The sequence below is a fragment of the Zootoca vivipara genome, chromosome 6 (genome assembly GCF_963506605.1).
Source record: "Zootoca vivipara chromosome 6, rZooViv1.1, whole genome shotgun sequence".
In the NCBI taxonomy this organism is placed as follows: Eukaryota; Metazoa; Chordata; class Lepidosauria; order Squamata; family Lacertidae; genus Zootoca; species Zootoca vivipara.
The window spans coordinates 60314797-60336015 of record NC_083281.1 but is presented as its reverse complement, the minus strand read 5'-3'; the positions used below and the strand labels follow the sequence as shown (position 1 = coordinate 60336015).

At 48.6% G+C, this 21219-nt stretch overlaps 1 protein-coding gene across 1 annotated transcript in view; it reads right to left on the bottom strand.

Annotated features, from left to right (window-relative positions):
* Positions 1-1263: 1263 nt before the first annotated feature.
* Positions 1264-21219, bottom strand: part of CPNE7 (copine 7) — a 33922-nt gene continuing 13966 nt past the window's right edge. Inside the window, exons 2-15 of the mRNA XM_035118586.2 lie at positions 19071-19253; positions 17070-17144; positions 16736-16810; positions 16104-16187; positions 15358-15447; positions 14106-14204; positions 13465-13551; positions 12092-12151; positions 8062-8195; positions 6194-6248; positions 5962-6013; positions 5478-5611; positions 4048-4284; positions 1264-1649 (exon numbers count right to left, since the gene is read on the bottom strand). Coding sequence (XP_034974477.2) covers positions 1506-1649; positions 4048-4284; positions 5478-5611; positions 5962-6013; positions 6194-6248; positions 8062-8195; positions 12092-12151; positions 13465-13551; positions 14106-14204; positions 15358-15447; positions 16104-16187; positions 16736-16810; positions 17070-17144; positions 19071-19253 — 1509 coding nt within the window. The 3' untranslated portion in view covers positions 1264-1505. The remainder of the gene's footprint in view (positions 1650-4047; positions 4285-5477; positions 5612-5961; positions 6014-6193; positions 6249-8061; positions 8196-12091; positions 12152-13464; positions 13552-14105; positions 14205-15357; positions 15448-16103; positions 16188-16735; positions 16811-17069; positions 17145-19070; positions 19254-21219) is intronic.

The following is a 21219-nucleotide window of genomic DNA, read 5'->3' as shown; positions in this document are numbered from 1 at the left end:
ATAGCAATGTATCTGGGGACCCTCTTAAGCCAGTCTTCCTCAGTCACGTATTTCTCCAGACATTTTGGACTACAATTTCCATTAGTCCCAGCCAGCATGGCTAATGGTCAACAGTGATGGGAGGTGCAGTCCAAAACATCTGGAGGTTGTGGAAGGCTGGCTCAAGCTGTCCACTGAGGCCACACCCTGTGTGCCATGTAGAGGGAGAGCCATGCCCCTAATGTCAATGCCCCCCCATGGTGCTGGGCATCAAGGGAAAGTTGAGGGACTCCAGCTGGTCAAGAGAATCAAGGATGGTTTGGGGTTGGTTTTCTCCAGTTGACATGTTCTTGCAGGGACTCTGCCTTTGCTCCTCTCATCTTTCTTAAACTATGGGGTGGGGGGCACCTGGCATTATTACAGCAACACACACCAGCAGTCAAGGGGAAAAGGCAGCACCAACTCCAGCAGCATAAGGGGGGAGGCATTTCCTCTCCTCTGTTCCCTCTCTCCTCTTCCACCATCCTTTCTGCTTCACTAGCTCATCCACTTCCACCAGGCCTCTCCATGGAAGCAAATGGGAGCTGCAGACTCCCTTGCCACAGTGTCATCCAAGAAGAGAGAGGCATATTCACCCTGGGGGTGAGGGCTGGATGGAAAGCAGAAGTAAACAAGGTCAGAACTACCTTTTTTGGGCAATGGTGTGTGTGTGTGTGTGTGTGTGTGTGTGTGTGTGAATGATATGGGGACAAAGCTACTCATTCCGCCCCCACCCATTAAGCTTTCTGCATCCTTCCCTGCCCTGTCTCCCATCTCCCAATGGCCAACACAGGGAATGCCAGTTGCCCACCCAATGCCCTCTCTCCCCTTTTCTGTAGGTGAGATAGAAGTGGGTTTTCTCGTTGAGCTTTAGGTATCTCCTGGGCGAAACTGCATACACAAGGTGTAGTGGTTAAGAGTGGTAGACTCGTAATCTGGGGAACCGGGTTCGCGTCTCCGCTCCTCCACATGCAGCTGCTGGGTGACCTTGGGCTAGTCACACTTCTCTGAAGTCTCTCAGCCCCACTCACCTCACAGAGTGTTTGTTGTGGGGGAGGAAGGGAAAGAATAATGTTAGCCGCTTTGAGACTCCTTCGGGTAGTGATAAAGCGGGATATCAAATCCAAATCCAAACAAGGGAATTTGTCATACAGTGTGTTCTGCCTGGGGTAGTGGTGGCCCTTTTCTTTCCCTTGGGAGAGATGGGTCCTCCGAGAACTCACTCGCTTCCAAGGGGCCAGCTCTGATCTTTTATAGTGCCACTGGGAGAAGGACATGTGAGGGATGTGGTGGTGGTGGTGGCAGGCTGGCCTTCTCCTCTCCCTTTTTGGTGGCTAAAGTTTCTTGCAGACCCGGGAACCTTATATCCCCCCCTGGCACTGGTTTGGGCTCCCTTTTCTCTCTCTTCTACTTCACTGGGGAAAGGAACTGGCAGATGGAGGGAAGACAGACAATGTGGCTGAGGCCCAAAGGGGTGGGGGCCCTTGTCACTGGGGTGAAGGTGAGTTCAGAGTCGGGTCAGGGGTGCTGCCTTTGGGGCATCGGGGAGGTAAGGCCTTGTAGCTGTAATATTCCACAACCTGCTTGGGCACCTCTGCCAATACACATTTGGCCAGGGCAGTCGGGGAGGCCTGGAAGGAAGAGGAAGGAAAAGATTAGCTGGTCTCTTTCCCGTATCTAGAATTGATGCTGACATCAAAATGCATTTCAATGGCCATTTGGAAGGACATGTTGCTGTGCGCTGTCACTTTAGGATTAGGAACCTAGGAAACAGCCAGGCCATAGCTCAGTGTTGTCTACACAACCAGAGTGGAAAACTGGATTCAACCAGCAGGCAAGATTCCTGATTGCCACCCATTCTGCCCCTCTGGGTGAACTTTAACAGGTGAGCAGGGCTGCCCACCTGTCAATCACCTGGTGCCACAATGACAACAGGTGATTGACACCTGCCACAGTTCAAAAGAGGTGGCCGTCACCAGCTGTTTGGCAGATACAGCAGCTTCCTTTTAAGATGCACTTCCTGTGCCAATCAGCTGACTGGGTCTGGAGCTTGCCTTCAAAGGTGCGGTTTACAGAGAGTTCCTCTGAAGTCCTTTTTGAAGCCATACTGCTTCCTCTGCTCCAAACTGCTTCCTCCAGCTGTCTTGGCTGCACTAGGGATTTCCCAGTGGGGAGCTCCCTAGTACAGGCGATCCCAACATAGCTCCCTGCCTGTGCTGATCAGGTGGTCAGCACTGACCGGGAGCCCAGCTAGCAAAGGAACAATTAGGAGGTCACATTAAGCTCCCAATTGTTCATTTGTAGCTGCATCCTCCCCAGACCTGATGCCACATCAAGTGGGGGCAGGTAGATGCAGCTTGTAGTGAATGACTGAACGAACTAAACAGGGACCTATCCTGGGCCCAATTAGTCTACACTGGCTGGCAGTGGTTCTCCAGGGCTCCAACTCTTTTTGGAGATGATGGGGATTTACTGTAACTTGGAACTTTCTGCATGCAAAGCAGATGCTCTGCCACTGAGTTACAGCCCCTCCCCAAAATCCCTAATGCAGAGACCTCATAGCCTTGCAAGGTCCCCCCCCCACAGAAGGAAGGCTCCTGCTTTGCTGCTTCCCTTCCTCCTCCTGAGCAGGATTGGGAATGTTGCTAGGATGAGGGCATTCTGAGGAAGGGCAAGTTGTCTCCCTCCTCCTTCCCGCAGAGAAGGTCCACGTCTGCCTCTCTCTCTCGACTAATAGCGCCTGTCACTTCTCGGCGCTCTTGGCGCCAGGGCCCAGAGGGTTAATCTCGCCTCACAGCTCACTCGGGCTAAGCAACAGACAGCTTGTCTCCCGAGGCCTAAATTACTGACAATCAAGCCCAATTAGGCCTTCGCAATGGCCAAGCGTCTTGTGCCTCCGGCTGCCAGAAATACCCAACTATGGATTTTCCTTTCCGACATGCTGTGGAGTGAGAAAACAGGCAAAGTGAGAGAGAAAACCCCCAGCAGGCCTGTCCTGCCCTGCTCCTACACTACTCAGCCCTCTCCACCCCCTCATGTTTCAGGGCTGGGAGGGTTTTGGGGGAGACACTGCAAGTCACAGTCTATGCTAGTGGCCTAGATCATGCTTCCCGCACCATTGTGCTCTTCAGCTGCAAAACCAGGGGTTGGGGGACCCCTTTTCAGTTCGAGGGCAAAAGCAGGCAGAGCAATAAATGTGATTTTTTTTTTTACCTTTGTAGAGAAGGCTAATTTCTTTCTTCTTTTTTTACAACCCAATCATATTTATTTATTTTTTATTTAGGGGGCGGGGAATGGATAAACCACTTAATAAAAAATTGTGAACAATGCCCATTGTGGGGAGACATTTAAGTTTGTGAAATATAATGGAAATGGAATTAAATAGTTTGCCAAATGTTATTCATTAATTTATCTAAAAAGGGGGTGTCTCTGTTCGTTGTCTCTTATAATTAAGTAGATTTACTGGATACAGTAGATTCCCCCCCCCCCCGAAATAGAGATTTTATAGGGCAAATTGTGTTATCATACTATGAGCATAATGTGTATATTGTAAATGGATTTAGAACCGGTGTTGTTTATAATTTCTAAAAAAATGTGAGATATTTCTTTTTTTTAAAAAAAAACACCTCTAAGTGGTGTGCATAAAACAATTATTGATAATGCACACATATACTCAGCAAAATGTTAAAGACAACTAGGCAGAACTAAATCATAAGCCTGGGTAGGCTTCCTGAAATAAAAATCAGTAGACTAGTTTCTATAGACGCTCACAAACACCTGCTCTATCCTCTACCCAGGTAACCGAGATGCATGATCAGAGTTCAAGGACACATTCCAGCCGGACTGGTACTAAGAGAAGTTTTATCAGATGTGTTAAGAAGAGGGTACCTTCCAGCCCTGTGATCCTGTAACTCTGGGTTTAGAATCTGCAAGAGATGCATGCAACACCAGAGAAAACAAGTCTGTCCTAACAGAGCGGGAGAAACTAGGGGGAAGATGCAAGTGTGTCTGCATTACAGGGCAACTTACATTCTTGAACTCTCGGAAGGGGACAAACTGCACAATGTCACGCAGGACGGGCTCGCCTTTCGGGGAGCGCAGGATGCCATCATCCCCATCCAAGACCTGCATGTCAGTGAAATCAGCATTGCCCACGCCTACGATGATGATGGACATGGGCAGGTAGGAGGCTCGGACGATGGCCTCCCGTGTGTCTCCCATGTCACTCACGACCCCATCCGTCAGGATCAGCAGGATGAAATATTGCTGCGGAGAGAGATGAAAAAGATGAGGGGTCAGGGAAAAGGGAACCAGGAGGGCGGCTCAACAGATAGTGCAGCACAAAGATCAAAGAGGAGATGCAGCTTTCAGGGTACCAATAAAAGCCTTGAGGTCACCAGCACAGAGGGTCCCTATGCCCTCTGGAAATTGCTGGCCTACAATTCCTATCATCCTTACCGTAGATATTGGCTCTGGTAATTGCTGGGAGCTGGAGTCCAACAACAACTGCAGTGGGCTCACACCCCCAAGCTTGCTATTCCCCGTCATCAAACACACTGAGCCCACAATACAGTCTCTGCTTACCCCCACCCCAAATAAAGCCCCCTCAGGTTGACATCCTTCATGCACAGCTCAAACCAAATCAGGGAAAGGCTATTTGCAGCCCCTACCCACCCACCTGAAGCTCAGGCCCGTAACGCCACATTAACTACTGTCACTAATTGATGGGCTCAGCAGCAAAGCTTTCAGACATTTAGTGAGCAAAGAGCTGACAAGATCCCAGAAGAATCCAAACTGGCATGTCCCTGGGTCCCAGAGTACTTGGTGTGTGTAAATAATGAAGGAGAATTTAGTTAAAGTCCCTTTAGCCTGTCCAGGGCTTTCGTGCATGCATGCAAATGGCCTAAGCAAACCCTCCAGAATGTAAATCCCCCAGCCCCAGCACTCGGTAGATTTCCATCAAGCAGGACGAGGTGAGGGGGCAGGGCTATGAAGCATCCAAATTTCATCTCACACACAAATCCTTGAAATTCTGGGGTGTGAGCAGCCTTGCCATCCTAACCATCCCAGAACATAGGAAGTTGCCTTATGCCAAGGCAGACGAGGGACCAGTGAGCTCAGTGTTGTCTGTGCTGACTGACAGCAACTCTCCAGGGTTTCAGAAATGATACTTTCCCAGCCCTGCCTGGAGATGCCAGGACTGAACATGGTACTTTCTGGATACAAAGCAGATGCTCTGCTACCGAGCTATGGTGAGAAAATACAGGGAACCTAGGAAGCCACTGGTCCACCTAGCTTAGTACTGCTGACACTTTAACCGGCAGCAGCTCTTCTGGGTCTTGGGCAGGAGACTCTCCCAGCCCTGCCTGGAGATGCCATGGATTGAACCTGGAGCCTCCTGCATGCAAAGCAGGCACTCCACAACTGAGCTGCAGCCCCAGGCTTGGTGGCCCACTTACGGAAGCTTCCTTTGTTTTCTCCTCGTCTGCTGCGACTCTGGCTACCTTGGAAATGATTGGCGCCACATTAGTTGGCCCGTAGAGCTGTATCTTGGGCAAGCAGCTTTGATAGGACTCCACCACGCCTTGGATTCCTAGCACGAAGAGGGAAAGGCTGGAGTTAGGGGTGGCCAGAAGCCGTTGCCTTCGGTGGAGCACTGTGATAAGGCAATCTCCAGGGTTTCAAGCAGGAGCATTTTCCAGTCCCGGCTGGAGATGCTTCCAGGGATTGAACCTGAGACTTTTTGCATGCAAAGCCAAGGCTCTTCCTGCTGAGCTATGGCCCTCTCCTGAAAACAGACCTGGAAGTGCCAATCTAGGTTCAAGTACACTCCTGATGGACTCAGGGGTTGGGGTGGGGGATGGGGGGTTGATAGACTCAGGCATTGGCTTGAGGGGGGGTGATAGAATGAAGACTCCAAAGCAACCCTAGTCAGTTTCTTACCTTCACACTCATCATCGTTTGGGTTGAAGTTAATGGCAAAATCATGGGAGATCTGCCCAGGACAGGAAAGACAAACATCAGCATGTATATGAAAGGGACCCACAACACCAGCCCCTTCTTCTCATACCCTCCTCTGGCACTGATCCCTCCCCATCCTCCCTTATTTCCAACCCTGTCCAGCGGCCTCTTTGCCCTCCCAGCCCCATCATTTCCCAGATGATCCATCACTTACTTCGTAATTGGGTGGGATTCTGGCTCCAAAGCCTAAGGCGGAGAATTTCTTATCACTGTGGAGAAGCAGGGTGCAAGGTCTTAGGGTGTGTACTGGAGTGGTTTCCCTGCATTCTTGGTTTGGCACCGTAAACGCATGAAGAGGCGTCCCAAGAAACCAAGGTCATATTCACACTGTAACACCCACACCATATATTTTAAGCAGATGGCTTTCCCCAAGCTATCCTGGGAACTGTACTTTGTTAAGGGTGCTGGGAACTATAGCTCTATGAGTAGTGGACTACAGCACCCATGATTCATTGAGGAAAGCCATGTGTGGTGGCTTTAAAGTATGGTGCAGATGTGACCAGGGACCTCTTTCCTGTTCCTCCACCCACCCACTTCTGGAAGATGCTCAGGGACAGCCCAGAACATCCAGCCTCACCATGTGAGAGGTTTTCCCCATCATCCTTCATTATTGTGGCACAGAGATGATGTCCGTGTGCCATTCTCCCTTGTTGCTGGGGATGAAACATTATCAGCCCAAGCAGACACAATGGTTGCTTGTGCAACTGTTCTAGCACTGAAGGTGAAACTGGATGCAACCATTAAATGCATCTTCATTTAATGTGCATTTTTGTAAATGTACACAATAGCTTCTAGGGGGTGGCGATAATTATCAGAAGTGCAGCAGGTTTTGAGGGAGAGTTTAGTTTGACGAAAATGGCTTTTCCCAGAGCATCTAGTTGCATTGGGGTGGAACCTGGAACTTTTGTTAGAAGTACAGCAGATGAAAGGTAAAAAAAGGTAAAGGACCCCCTGGATGGTTAAGTCCAGTCAAAGGCGACTATGGGGTGCGGTGCTCATCTCGCTTTTCAGGCCAAGGGAGCCGGCATTTGTCCACAGACAGCTTTCCATGTGGCCAGCATGACTAAACTGCTTCTGCCACAATGGAACACTGTGATGGAAGCCAGAGCTCATGGAAAAACTGTTTACCTTCCTGCCACAGGAGTTCCTATTTATCTACTTGCACTAGTGTGCTTTCAAACTGCTAGGTTGGCAAAAGGTGGGACAGAGCAACAGGAGCTCACTACTGTTGCACGGATTCAAACTGCCAACCTTCCGATCAGCAAGCCCAAGGGGCTCAATGGTTTAGACCACAGTGCCACACACTTCAGCAGATGAGGAAAGGGCTAAACTCCTCACTTGTTCAGATCTGGAAAATGATCAGCCCCACCCACCCATCAGCTCTCTGCATTATTTTTAAAAAGTGTGCACATTAAGGGTATAGTCCAAAGGCACTAGAGGCCACCCCCATGTTCCTGAAACTAAGAAGGTCCGTGTCTGGTCAGTGTCTGGATGCACTGGGAACTACCTGTACACTACCTTAGGTTCGATGATGGATGAAAGGCAGGATCTAAAGCAATAAAATAATTAACTGAAGATACATCTAAGACCACATCTCATTTGGTCCTGACCATGTTCTTCAAGAGACAGTTGTGTTCATTGCAGGGGGTGACTCTGTTATACCAAGTACATTGATGAATATGCTACAGCAGGAGTAGAGCACTGGTGGCTCTCCAGGTGCTGCCAGACTACAACTCCCATCATCCCTGAACCCTGGCCATGCTGTCTGGGGCTGATGGGAGCTGGAGTCCAAAATCATCATCCTTCTACAAGCTTGGCTGAAAGAGGAGGCAGACTTGTCAACTCCAAGCCCCCAGTCTCCTCTTCCCCCCACCTCAACACATGGATGTTATGGCTGTTCCTGCCCTACTCTCTCTGCCCCACCCCAGCCCAGATGTCCTTGGGCAGGGCTGTTGAGTAAGAGGTGAGGGGGCTCAGGTCTGCTCAGGAAGCAAGAGTAGGAGCCAAGACACATCGGGTCACCTGTCATAGTCTTGGCAAATCTCCCCCACGGCTACCAATGCCTTCAGGTATTCATTGGGCTGGTAGGGGTTGATGTAGTGGAGGGAGCAGCTGTTTCGGGGGTCTCCGTTGGAAGCTGTGAAGTCAATGGCCACCTGGAAGGCAGAAGAGCAGAGAGGGAATATAACACAGGAGGATCCTCCACTTGGCTAGCCAAACTATCCTCTTGGATAACCTCCCATCCACACTTACCTTTTGCCACACGTTTTCTAGGCACAGAAAAAGTTCCATGTCCGAGTGTTGTCGTCCCCCCCCCCCCCACTTTTCCAAGGAAAACATGGTATTTAACGCTGAATCAGAAACAAACAGCCATTCATGTTTTGATTTGTGATGGTCTGACAGGGTGATTGGGGATGGTGGGAGTCCAAACTACCTTGAAATGTTACAGATCCTCTTGTTTTGGTTTAAACATGCCAAAGTCCACAGTCCCCACATCAGATCTCAATGCAGACAGGCAACCCACTAAGATGCTTACAAGAGCATCTCCCTGCTTCGTTCTCTCAGTTTCACTCAAGCTACAGTCTGTTCTTCTTTTACAAGACAGACACCTAGATTAAAACACCCCTTTGCTGCGGGTGGGGAGTTCTGTCTTTTGCACACACACCCAGAAAATGTTCTAACAATTAGTTCCCATGGAAACAAAATGCCTGCAACTGACACTCTTGTGACAAGACTTTTGTCTAGCCAGGAACTGCCTCAGGGCAACCAGATCGCCCTTCTCACAGATGCCTGATAGGAAAGTCACAACAATTTGTATTTGCCTTAACAAAGCAGCCGCCTCATTCTCCCACTTGTTCTCCGCTTTCACACCTCTCTCAGCCGAGAAAAGAACAGGAGCTCCAAGTGCGTTTATTGGGTTGAAATAAACCGTTCATGCAGTGATGCAGGCCTGCCGTTTGCAGGTTTATGAGAATAGACCCGTCAAAACCAGAAGCGAGTTAGCAGGAGGCAGATAAATCCCAAAGTGGTAGGCTTGAAGGTGGTAGCCTTGACGATGGGCCACCTCCCACTCAACAAGGCAGAACCAGGAAGATCTGCTAAGATCCTCACTCTATCTCCAATCCAGCTGCAGTGCTTAGCAGTTTTACAAGGAGAGTTTGGAGCAACCCTGAAATATCTGGCAAAGCCTCCCCAATTCAGCATGCACACCCGGCCAGCCGATGTTTCTGACTATCAGCTCCGCCAATGACTCCCGTTTATTGAGCTTTCATCTTGACTTGTTCAAACAAAGCTGACACGGAGCTTAGAATAGACCCAGTCCTTACTGAGCATTCCTTCAGATTTCTTTGCGGGGAACTACTAATTTATTTATTTATCACATTTATATCCCATCTTTTTCTCAGGGAGCTCAGGGTGGTGGATATGGTTCTTCCCCTTCCTTATTTAATCCCCACAACAACCCTGCAAGGTAGGTTAGGCTGAGAGGCCCAAGGTCACCCAGTGAACTTCATGGCTGAGTGAGGATTTGAACCTTGGTCTCTCCCAGGCATGGGCATAGCCAGCGCGGGGGTGGGGCACAGCTGCCTCCCATCAAGTAAATAAATAAAAAATACTTACAGTAACTACCAATTGCATTGCAGATAGCTCAGTCCTGCCCCCCTTCCCACACAAATCTTGGCTACACCCATGCTCCCAGGTTCAACACTAATGGTTCCAGGGGCCAGCAACCTTTTTCAGCCGTGGGCTGCCGTCCCTCAGACCATGTGGTGGGCCAGACTATTGGGGGGGGGGTGAATGGATTCCTATGCCCCACAAATAACCCAGAGATGCAATTTAAATAAAAGCACACATTCTACTCATGTAAAAACACCAGGCAGGCCCCACAAATAACCCAGAGATGCATTTTAAATAAAAGGAGATATTCTACTCATGTAAAAACATGCTGATTCCCGGACTGTCCGTGGGCCAGATTTAGAAGGCGCTTGGGCCGGATCCAGCCCCTGGGCCTTAGGTTGCCTACCCTGAGTTCCCTTCCAATGAGGCATAAAGCATTCATCTTGCATTCATCCTGATTTGCTCACATAGCAGTTATGCATCTCCCATTGATCATTCATTCATTCCATACTTTTCAATGCATTTTCCTGTAACTTTCCTAATTGAGAAAAGAGGGTTTCTTTTTCTAAAGTGGATTTGTTGTGTTAGGGTGCTTTAATCCACTGCCCAAACTTAAGCTTCCTTGTAGGCACTCACTTATATTCCTCCCACACGGTAGTGAAGCACCCTATAACTCCCAGCAGCCCCAGACAACACAGCTGTGCTGGCTGGACCTGATGGTAGTTCTTGTCCAAAACACCTTGAAGGCACCAGGTTGGAGAAGGTTGCTATTTAGCCAAGCAATTTTCTGACTGTGGATGTGAAAGGAGGGGCCCAGAGCAATGAGCCTCTTCTCTTCCTTGGAAGATGAAGCAAGCTTTTTTTCTGCTGCTCCAGAGGGTAGCACTTGAACCAATGGATTCAAATTACAAGAAAGGAGATTCCAACTAAACTTTAGGAAGAACTTACTGATGGCAACAGCTATTAGGCAGTGGAACGGACTGCCTCAGAAATGGTGGACTCTCCATCATGGGAGGTTTTGAAGCAGAAGTTGGATGGCCATCTGCCAGGGATTCTTTAGTTGTGATTCCTGCATTGCAGGGGGTTGGACTAGATCCATTCCAACTCTACAGTTCTATGATTCCTTCTCCTCCCCTTGCTAAGTAGCTGAATGGATCCATCCCAACCTGATATCTCCTGAAAACTGGCATTTGCTCCTAGACTTGGACTCAAAGGGAGGAGTGCCATCTTGGTGCGCTTTCCCATTTTGCACACCAGGGGCAGCACCAAGCACAGCTCAGCTTTGTGCCACCTGCTGATACCATTTCTGCTGTTCGCCTCTACGTCGTGGCACCAACAAGCAACAGGCCTTGGCACCTCCAGACATGGCGAGCCTCTAATTCCTGGGATCGTTCCCAGCTCGTATCCCAGCGAGCGGAGAGGCTGAGAGCCAGCAATCTGTTCCTTGAATGTTCTAGGATCTGACTCACTCCAAGAAGGAGAGTTGCTCTTTCAAAACGCAATCTGGGCACTGGTTGTTTTCAAGGGAGAAAAATCTGTGCGAAGCTGCAGTGAAGGCCTGGCAGCAGGGACTGTGAAAGCCCGAGGAGGAAAAGGAGCTGCTCCCCACACATGCCCACCTGGCATCTCACCAAGACCTGGGGGAGGATCACTGAAGAAGCCTCCATTTGCAAAACTGCCTGGCCAAGCCTGTGGTTGATTTGCACGTGACAAGCTGGCCTGCTAAGGCAAGGCTGTCTGTGTGCACATGTGTGCAGAAAGCATACCCTAAGCCTGTATCCTACAACAGTGTTAGCGACAGCAACCAGGGAAGTGACATCCCCATATGGAGGAGAGCTGACAAGCCTAGTATCTTTGCTGAGATCTACACTGCCTTTGAGCATATGCAGTGTTTGGAGGGTTTTCTGTATTTCTGTTCTACTGCAATGTGTGGAACATGCTTTTGAACCTCGAACAAGCATGGCGGTCCAGGACAGTGACAGGCTCCCACGGATTTGCAGCATGTGAAAAGGCAGGATGTTGCTGCTTCACGTATGGAGATATAAAGGGCTCGCTGGTGCCCATTTAGACTGGTAGGGCGGAAGGGAGGGAGCCCAACATTAGGTGGCACCAGAGCCAATGGCAAACAGAGCCAACTAGCTCTAGTTTTGTCCCCATCCTCCTTCTCCCTGCTGAATTCTACATGGACAACCCTTGTAATTGAGGTGGAAGAAGCTGATAGGACTGGTTGGAAGTAAGAAGGCAGGCAGGTGGGGATGGCTGAGCATAGACTGAGGTTGTTGGGGCAGTGCCCCATTTGCCCTAATGGACTGGCCTCCAGTGAAAGACACACACTCATCAGAAGACTTGCCTTAAAAACCCAAACCATCCAATGATGTTCAGTAGAGGCTAGAATGGGTTCACTGTGCAGCAGGGGAAGGCAAGCGTTGCTACTCACCGTGAAATGGATCTGGCAACCACCCATGATGAAATCCAGGAAGGAGTAGACCCTGTGAATCTTTCAGACAAAGAGTGTGTTAGCCAATGCTATGGATAGGCACACCCTCCTTCCTCCTGCAGTCTTCCAGGCATGAGGAGGCAGCCATTAAGGCTGCACATCCAGTTAGAGGGGGGGGGGCAGAGAATTCAATGAGGACCTGGAAGGACCTGGCCTTGCTTACAGCACAGCAACCCACCAGATTCCAGAGGGGAAAGATCTGGAGAAATTCCCAGTCAGAGATGGGCAAATATACTCCATCTTGCTTTCTCTCCATTTCTCATTTTTTTTCCAATCTTAAATACAGTTCTCTGCAATTCCACATCAGTTGGTTGTTGTTGTTTTTTTAAAAAAGTTTTCATCAGCATTTCAGTGTTAATTTCTCCCAATATATACAACCCTGTATGCAGTTTTGCCAAAAGTACACATTTTCCCAAAGCAATTTCCCCATATGTAATGCATATTTGTATGTTACTTTCACTATCATATGCATTTATATGCATGCTTTACTCTTTTAGATGTACATTATTTCTGAACACCTTACTTGTTTGGAGAAGTACTTTACAAAATTCTCAGAACTGTGAATTTCGAAGATGGCTGTGAATTAGTCTGCTTACTGCAGGGGTCCCCAGACTACGGCCCCCGGGCCGGATGTGGCCCAATTGGCCTCCCAATCCGGCCCGCGACGCCCCCCGCCACCCACTGCCGCCACCCGCTCTTACGGCGCGCGGCGCGGCGGTGATCTTCAAAATCGGGGGGAAAAATCGCCGAAAATCCTTTGTGCGCAAGCGTATGGGCCTCTCCCGACCCAGAAGAGGTCATTTCCGGTGCACTTCCGGGTCGGGGGAGGCCCATACGCATGTGCACAAGCGATTTTCGGCGGTTTTTTCTGACCGTGTGCGCATGCGCACGTGCAGGGGCGCGCACTCCCCCGCCCTCCGGCCCGCTGCGCGCACCCTCCCCTACCCTCCAGCCCGCCGCGCAGTCGGCGCGGCGGGCACCGGCCCGAAGCTCGGTAAGTCTGGGGACCCCTGGCTTACTGTTTGGGACTGTGTAAATGGGGTCAGTTCCCCATGCAAACTGAGTCAAGTTTCAAGTTTCTTCCTCATCCCTACTCTCTGATATTACCAAACTGACGCAGCCAGACTGGGGGAGTGAAGGGGTAGCCAGCAGCAGAAGACTCAGTGTTTCTGCTGGGTTGCAAAGATGTCTTTCTACCCTTCTATCCCTACCCGTGTAGATTTCCCCCTCCCCTGCCCAGACACTGGGCAACCTCTTCTCTCAGAGGAAAACTCTCCCATATTGTGTACAACCCTCCCCACCACACAACTCACCTTCAAGTCTAAGAGAATGACCACACCCGAGTTCTTGTAGTTTCGCTTCTTCAGCTTGTACTTCGGATTCATACAATCCCACTGGATCTGATTTGGGGAGGAGAAGCAAAGGTGAGCAGCTATGCTGACCTTATGAGAGGTAGGCACTGCTGGGAAATGAAAGTGTTCCCTTCCCATACCAGGTGTCTCCCTTGCAAGCTCCATCAAGACAAGTGGGGGCTCTGAGCAAGCGAGATCACAACACCTGGTGCTGGACACATGTTGTGTTCAGCTGGGACCAGGTAAGGTCTGAATGAAAGGGGAACCTGACTGTGTGTAGTATGGCAACCCTTGAGGCATCTTCCCCAGGGTATGCTCACACTAAGCCATCTAGAACAACGAAAGGGAAAGTGGGTGGGAAGGGCTGGTGCCAAGGGATGGCATGGTTAGGCATCTACCAAGGGTCCCCACCCCAGCAGGGCCCCACTGAAAAGAGCCCTTCTGCCGGGATGAGTTGGCTCAATGGCAGAGGGGACCCCATGGAGCATGTCTTCCCCAAGGGCCCTCCAAAATGAGAGGGGGAACTCTTGTCCATTACAAGCGCATGGTGGGCTGTCACATGGGCCTCTCTCACACTCTCTCACACTCTCTCACACACCAACCTTGTTGCCCCCCATTGCTTTCTGCATCTCCTCAAAGGTGGTGTAAAATTCTCCGATGAAGTCGTGTTTGCCCCGGGAGTCATAGTCAAATACGACGCACTGAATGCGGAGAGAGAGAAAGAGAGAGAAAAAGAGAGAGGTGCTTAGTACGTGGAAAGGGTGGGCAAGGTCCCTTCTGCTGCAAGGCCCAGTGGTGTAATGGTCCATGGTTGGGGGCAAGGGTCGAAGATCCATTACGCTTTCTGCAGCAGGGTCCCAGCAGAGTTCCAGTCTCCAGCATCCTAGAGCTGCCCCATCAGCATGAAAGGGGAGCAATTTAGCCACTGAGAAGTAGCCTTCTCACCCTTTGTGCTGATTGGAGCCAATCAGAGTGAAAGGAGGCGAGTCTTCCACTAAGGATTGGCTCCTAGGGTCACTCTGGAGAAGGCACACAGGAAAAACACAGAGGAGGCGGGAGTGGCAATGGTTCTTGATGCTCCAGAGCTAAGCCTTTTGGAACACTGAAACACAAGTTGCTTTCCTTTCAAGAGAATATGTACATGTTCTGCTATGTACAATGAAACTTCATGGAAACCACAACTAGATATTAGAGCACTCTAGATCATTTGCCTATTTATGTGGACAGAAAATAGTAGATCTCTCATTCATATTACACACACACACACACACACACACACACACACACACACACACACACTTTACATACTTTAACATATCCAGTGACTTCCCTTCTTCTCTTTCCACGGTTCATTTTGCATCTCTTACATCCCTGCATATTTTACAATAACTATCCCAATCATTTTTCTACTATTACATCCATCTAAAATTATTTACTCTGTTGAATTTATCTTAATGCTGCCAGCGTTTTCCACTGTACAGTTATTTTCCATATACTCAAGAAGTGTTTTCCAACCTTCTTTAAATGTATGTTCTTCTTGCTCTCTTATTCTATATGTTAAACCCGCAAGTTGCGCATATTCCGTCAACTTAAATTACAGATCTCACTGGAAGGCAGCACATGGAAATCTGTACTGATCATGGCAATGCATCCCTAATGATTGTTATTTAATAATTAAAAAATTATTGCTTGCATAATCTTAGAAGGGGGCATGGCAGTAAGGGGGTATTGCTGCGACTATCATGAAGGGACCCTGCACTTCTGAATTCACCCCTGCACTACTGGCACGGTCAGCCTCCCTGCTGAGTGTGCTGTCCAGTCACAGGCTCCCCCGTTTTCCCATTTTGGACTTACCCTCAGCTTCCGCTTCTCCTCACAGCTGCACAGAGAGTTCAGTGAGACTTTAAATGGCTCCCACACGGGACTCAGGTTGTTCTTGACAAACTGCAAAGCACAGGCAGGAGAGGGCTGGTGATTATTGACAGCAAAGTCTTACGGAGTGGACTTTCCTTCTCAGGGGGCTGCCCCTATCCTTGGCTCCCTTCACCTGGAGGCTCATCTAATCAGAGGTCATATCCACACCATACATTTGAAGTGTATGGCAGGCGTCCTCCCACAGAACCCTAGGAATGGTAGTTTGAAGGGTAAACTACTGTGGTCTCTTTCTACATTTAAGTTTCAGGTTTATTTCCCTGTTGTGGCTTCCCCCACTCCCTTTAGAATGCACAGTTCTGCTTTTCTCTCTCCTTCTGGTAGTGTTATTATGGTTTTCTTAAGGATAGTAGTGCTTTTATAGCCTGCTTCTGTGGACATGGGGTTTTTCCCTGTATCTCTATCTAAGGCCCTTGTGGAATTCCAGTAAATAAACACATGATTCAGGGCATTCCAATTGCCTCTCAGGCGTAAAAGAGGTGTCACTGCTCGTCCCCAGGATTTTAGAAGGACCAGCTCAAAGATGAATACTGGGAGCCTACGATAAAGGAGCAACACACTTTGATCTGAACCCTCATTTTCTCTTCCACTCTGGGTTCTCAAGTCAATTGGCCTGGAGTGAAAGTGTTGGGGAATTATACCTTTTGGCCTCCACTGGACACTCTTACCTCTGTGCGGTGAACCAGCTGCTCACTCCCATCATCATTGATCCGGTAGATCTCCAGAAAGGGATCTGATTTGCTGAAGAGATCCTGTGGGGAGGGAGGGTATGAGTCCCATGATCTTGATGTCAGGTGATTTATTATTGTTGCTGCTGCTGCTGCTGCTGCTGCTCATGGAGGAGAGGGCTGTCGAAGGCTACAAGCCATGCTGACTATGCTGTGCCTCCACAGCCAGAGGCAGTAATGCTTCTGAATATCAGTTGCTGGAAATCACAGGATGGGAGTGTCCTGCTCTCATGCCTGAATTCTGCTTGCAGGTTTCCCACAGGCATACAGTTGGCCACTGTGAGAACAGGATGCTGGACTAGACAGGCCATTGGCCTGATCCAGCAGGGTTCTTCTTATGTCCTTAATAATACAGTAATTAATTAGATGTATTGTGTTGTTGGCTCCCCTCCGCCCATGGGTGCTTCAATAAACACCCCAGAGCCAGCCCTCCCAAAAGAATGTGGCTAAAAAATGGAAGGTTCAACCACTTGCTGTGTGTGTGTGTGTGTGTGTGTGTGTGAGAGAGAGAGAGAGAGAGAGAGAGAGAGAGAGAGAGAGAGAGAGAGAAGGTCCTTTGTGCCCCCCGCTACCTTGTCATCCAGCTTCTTCGCTCGAAAGAATAGTTCCACAAAACCATTGTCCCCAGAAATCTCTTCTGACGTCACCTGTTGTGGGGCGGAGGTTCAAGAGGGAAGCCAGTCAGAAGCCATTCTTGAATAGATTTTATTTATTAACTTTGTATACCACCCTTCACCTGAAGATCTCAGGTGGTTCACCGCATAAAAATACAAAATAAAAACATAAAACACCTAATAAAAACAAGACCAAAACCACCAAAACAAACCCATAATCCCCACAGGGCCTCAGACCATGGAGGCCAGAAGGCTGTCATAAAACTTCCGCTTCTGTGACCGAGCTGCTCACCGTAATGGTGGACTTGCCCGCATACTTCCCGTACTTCAGGAACAGAGGCTTGGTCACCCGCTTCTGGGCCACAATCTGCAAAGGAGGGCAGAGAGAAAAGATTTGTTTATTTGACCATGTTTTCTGTGCTGCTTGGTTGTAATAAAACTCAAGGCGCTTCCCAACAAATGTTAAAATGAACACGAAAAATCTGTTAAAAGCAATCAATCAAAAACCTTTAAAAGATAATGGAAATGAACAGTAAGTTAAAAAGAAATCAAAACACGTCAACATCTGTGTGTCTGGATAGGCTTGCCTCAAGAATAATGTTTTAAGATGGTGTTGAAAGCAGTACATAGAGAAGGTGCCTGCCTGATGTCAATAGACAGGGAGCTCCAAAGTGTAGGTGCTGCCACACTGAAATACTAAAATTCAACACTACTCCTACTCTGGAGTAGACCCATTGAAGTTAATGGACATGACTTACTTTGGTTCATTAATTTAAATGGCTGGATTCTGAGCAGGACTTAGTTTAATGGGGTGACACTCAGGAGCCCTTCCAACTCTGTGATTCTATGAATTTCAATTTTCTTACAAGTGAGAAATGATTATTATATAGCATCTATAACAGGCTGAAGTGGTCAAGTGGGCACTATGGGGGTCAGGCAATCCCACAAGTTAGTATATCCCACAAGACAGCTTCCCATTGATGCTTGACTTGGATCACTAGCAAGAGTCACCTCTTTCTATCTCTGCTCTGCAGGGCCCCAGTATACCACTCCTCATGCATTTTTACACTCTCCATGCTTCACTTGGAAGGAGTGTTGGAGCCTATTGGCATATTGGGGTGCAGGATGGAGCTTGAGGCAGTCCCACATATAACACGTTTCTGTAACCTAACCTAGACGTTACCAGAGCATAGACATAGACATGCAGTGCATAGTTATGGAGGCAGTGCAGGAGGCAGCGGTGGTCACCAACTTGGATGGTTTTAAAAGAGGGTTGGACAAATTCATGGAGGATAAGGCCGTCAATGGCTACTAACCCTGGTGGTTATGCCCTACCTCCCCTGTCAGAGGCAGTAATGCTTCTGAATAGCAGCTGCTGGGAATCACAAATGGGGAGAGTGCTATTGCACTCACTTTCTGCTTGTGGTCTTCCAACAAACATCTGGTTGGCCATTGTGAGAACAGGATGCTGGACTAGATGGGCCATTGGCCTGATGCAGCAGGCTCTTCTTATGGTTTTTTTTAATGGGAAATGATCTCAGCACTGGCTCAGGGACCAAAATAGGTGAGTCACACAATGGTTCTGCCTGACAAAAAAGCACAATGAGGGGGAATCCTGCAGCATGCTGGGTGTGGGGGAGACTCAGCAGGCAGACCCGTGGAAGCTGCTCAGAGCCTCAAGATACTTGCTCATCAGTGCTTTTGCACATGAGCCACACAGCAAAGCCACAGGAGGCTGGCAATGGCTGGCAATCATCCCATGGCGAAAGAGAGTGGAGAGCTCCAGTCTGCATGCTGCTTCTTGCTTTTAAGGGGCAATCACTGTGGACAAGCTGCAGCAGGAAAGTGGATGGCAGGTCTTTGCAGAATTCGGAAAGTCCATTTTTAAACGGGACTTGTTTGAACTCAGCTTCAGCATATCTCAAAGGGAACTGAACCCAGTTCACATTTGTCCCTTTGCAAAATGAATTAGTTCAGTTCACATTCATTGCACAGCTCAATTCACGTTCTTCCAAGCAATCCTCAGCAAATTTTTGGTCCAAGGACAGGGAGAACCACATATATCATCTTGAGCTCCTTTGAGAAAAGGTGGGATATAGATGCAATGCAATGCAATGCAATGCAATGCAATGCAATGCTGAACTAGCTTGATCCAAGGACTGGGCCTTTTTGTTGGCTCCCAAATTGGCCCTGCAGCTCTTTCTCTTTCTCTCATTTGGAGCAAAGGAGAGCTGTTCTGTTCTGCTACCACTGTTTGTGCCAACCTCATGAGGCGGCACCTGCCCCTCCTTACCTGGCCCACTGTGCATTCCATGCCACCCAAGAAGTCGTCATCGTGGGTCCCAATGCTGCTGTGGCCATGAATGTCATACACCTCAAACCGCAGTTTCTGCACCTCCTCAAAGTAATAGTCAACCATGAAGACTTTGGCAAAGATGGGGTTCAGGTTGCTTCTGATGACCTCTGATCGGTCCACCTGTGGAACACATGGGAGGAAAAGCAGACATTCAAGATGAGTGGGATATCAAGTTCAGGGATAGTGGAAAGGAAGCTTCGAAATGAGCCACTCACAGGGCTGGCCATATTCTTAGGCAGAGCGAGGCAACTACCTCTTGCAGCATATCTTGAGGGCCAGGGATTGAACACAGATGGATGTACCGTGCAGTCTTTCTGCTGTGCTCAGTGCAAGTGGAGGACCCTATCCTATCACCAGTGTCAAAATAAGATTCAGCTACCAGGCAAGTTAGATTTTTTCATGGAGTGGTGAGGTGCCATTTTTGCTTCAGACAGCAAAATGCCTTGGGCCAGCCAGCCCTGGACATCAGATCCAAGTCCAACCACCTTTGCCACTGACTTACTTGTGGCCTCAGGAGAGTCGAACAAAGACTGTAAGCTGTTTTGCAAATTCACAGTGCAATCCTAGGCATGTTGTGAGTCCCACTGGTGTACTTGGCTGAGCTGACTGACAAGTTAAGTGTGCGCAGAACTGTAGCCTAAACATAGTGTAGACATTATAGAGAAGGGGAGAGGAGACAAGCACAGGGTCGCTACACCTGGAGTAATGCCAGTTTCTTGAGCAGGCAAAGCAGGCGGCAGACCGGTGCCATTCACTGCCTGTAGTGGGAGGTTGAAACACTGCATGCTGGAGTCACCATTTGGTGTCCCTGAGCCAGAACACAGTGCCTGTGGTGAAGACAGACCCAACTCTGATCACTTCCTTCTTCTCCTATGTCTTGTGGGCGAAATATCATTGAGTCCAGCTCACCAAAGCATTTGTTCTTTTAGCTCATATTAAAACAGAATGCAAAAGGGACAGGGGTATGTATGCATTATTTTTGAGTTCAGAAAGTGCTGTCACACAGTGGTACAGCACACACACCCAGTTTCAACCCCTAGCTTCTGTAGCTTGGGCAGAGAAAAACTGCCCTGTCTGAAACTCTGGAGAGCCACTGCTAGCCAATGAAGATGATACAGAGTTAGATGGACCAATGGTCTGACTCAGGACTCATTCTGACTTCCTTCTGTGCCGCGTTTCTAGGCACAGGTGCAGACTTTAGAATTCCGTGTCCAAATGGTGTTTATTATTATTATTTGTCCTGGCAGCTTACCTGGGGAAACCTGCACTTTACTGCTGAACTGGAGCAAACACCATTCAGTTTTTTTCTGTGGATTGCCGCTTGTTACGATTGGAAGGCAGCTTCCAATGTTCCTATTGAAATCAGCTCTTATTCAATATCATGAGGACTGAGGTGAGGCTAGGAAAACTCCGTCTGAAACGCTGGAAATCTGCTGCCACTCAGAACAACTAAGAGTCTTGTGGCACCTTAAAGACAAACAAATACTGAGCTAGATGGACTGCCAGCCTGACTCAGTAGAATGCAGCTTCCTGTGACTGGAAAGTACTCAGGGCTTCACCAGCTAAGTGATGATGAGCTTCACGTTTTTCTCCAGAGACCTACCTCTAAGTCCCCTGTCTTCTGAAGTTAGGCAGGTGGATTGTGGGGGGCGGGGCAGTTGTGGCTGTGGCACCCCATGTGTGGAAAGCCTTCCGGGGGGGGGGGGTCCCGCCTTGCATCACATACAATTTTGAGGTTTTTCCAGTGCTAGGCAGAGTTTTTATGCTTGCCCAGGACTTCCAGCATGTTACTGATGCAGTTTTTGTTTTTCCCCAGTTGGTTATTTCTGCTAGATATTATTGCTTTGCTGTTGCATTGGTTTCTTTCTGCAGATATTAACGCTGAGTTTGCTTGTATTTGTTATTTTATCATTTTAAATTATATGCAACCATTTAGTTTAAACAAAATAAAGGTCACACGATGGCTCATACGAGTATGTTGAATATATAAAAAATAGAAATGGGTGATTTAAAAAAACAAAAACAAAACACCAAACCAAGAGTAAGAAGAAAACAAATTCTGGAGCCAATATTTTATTTATAAATA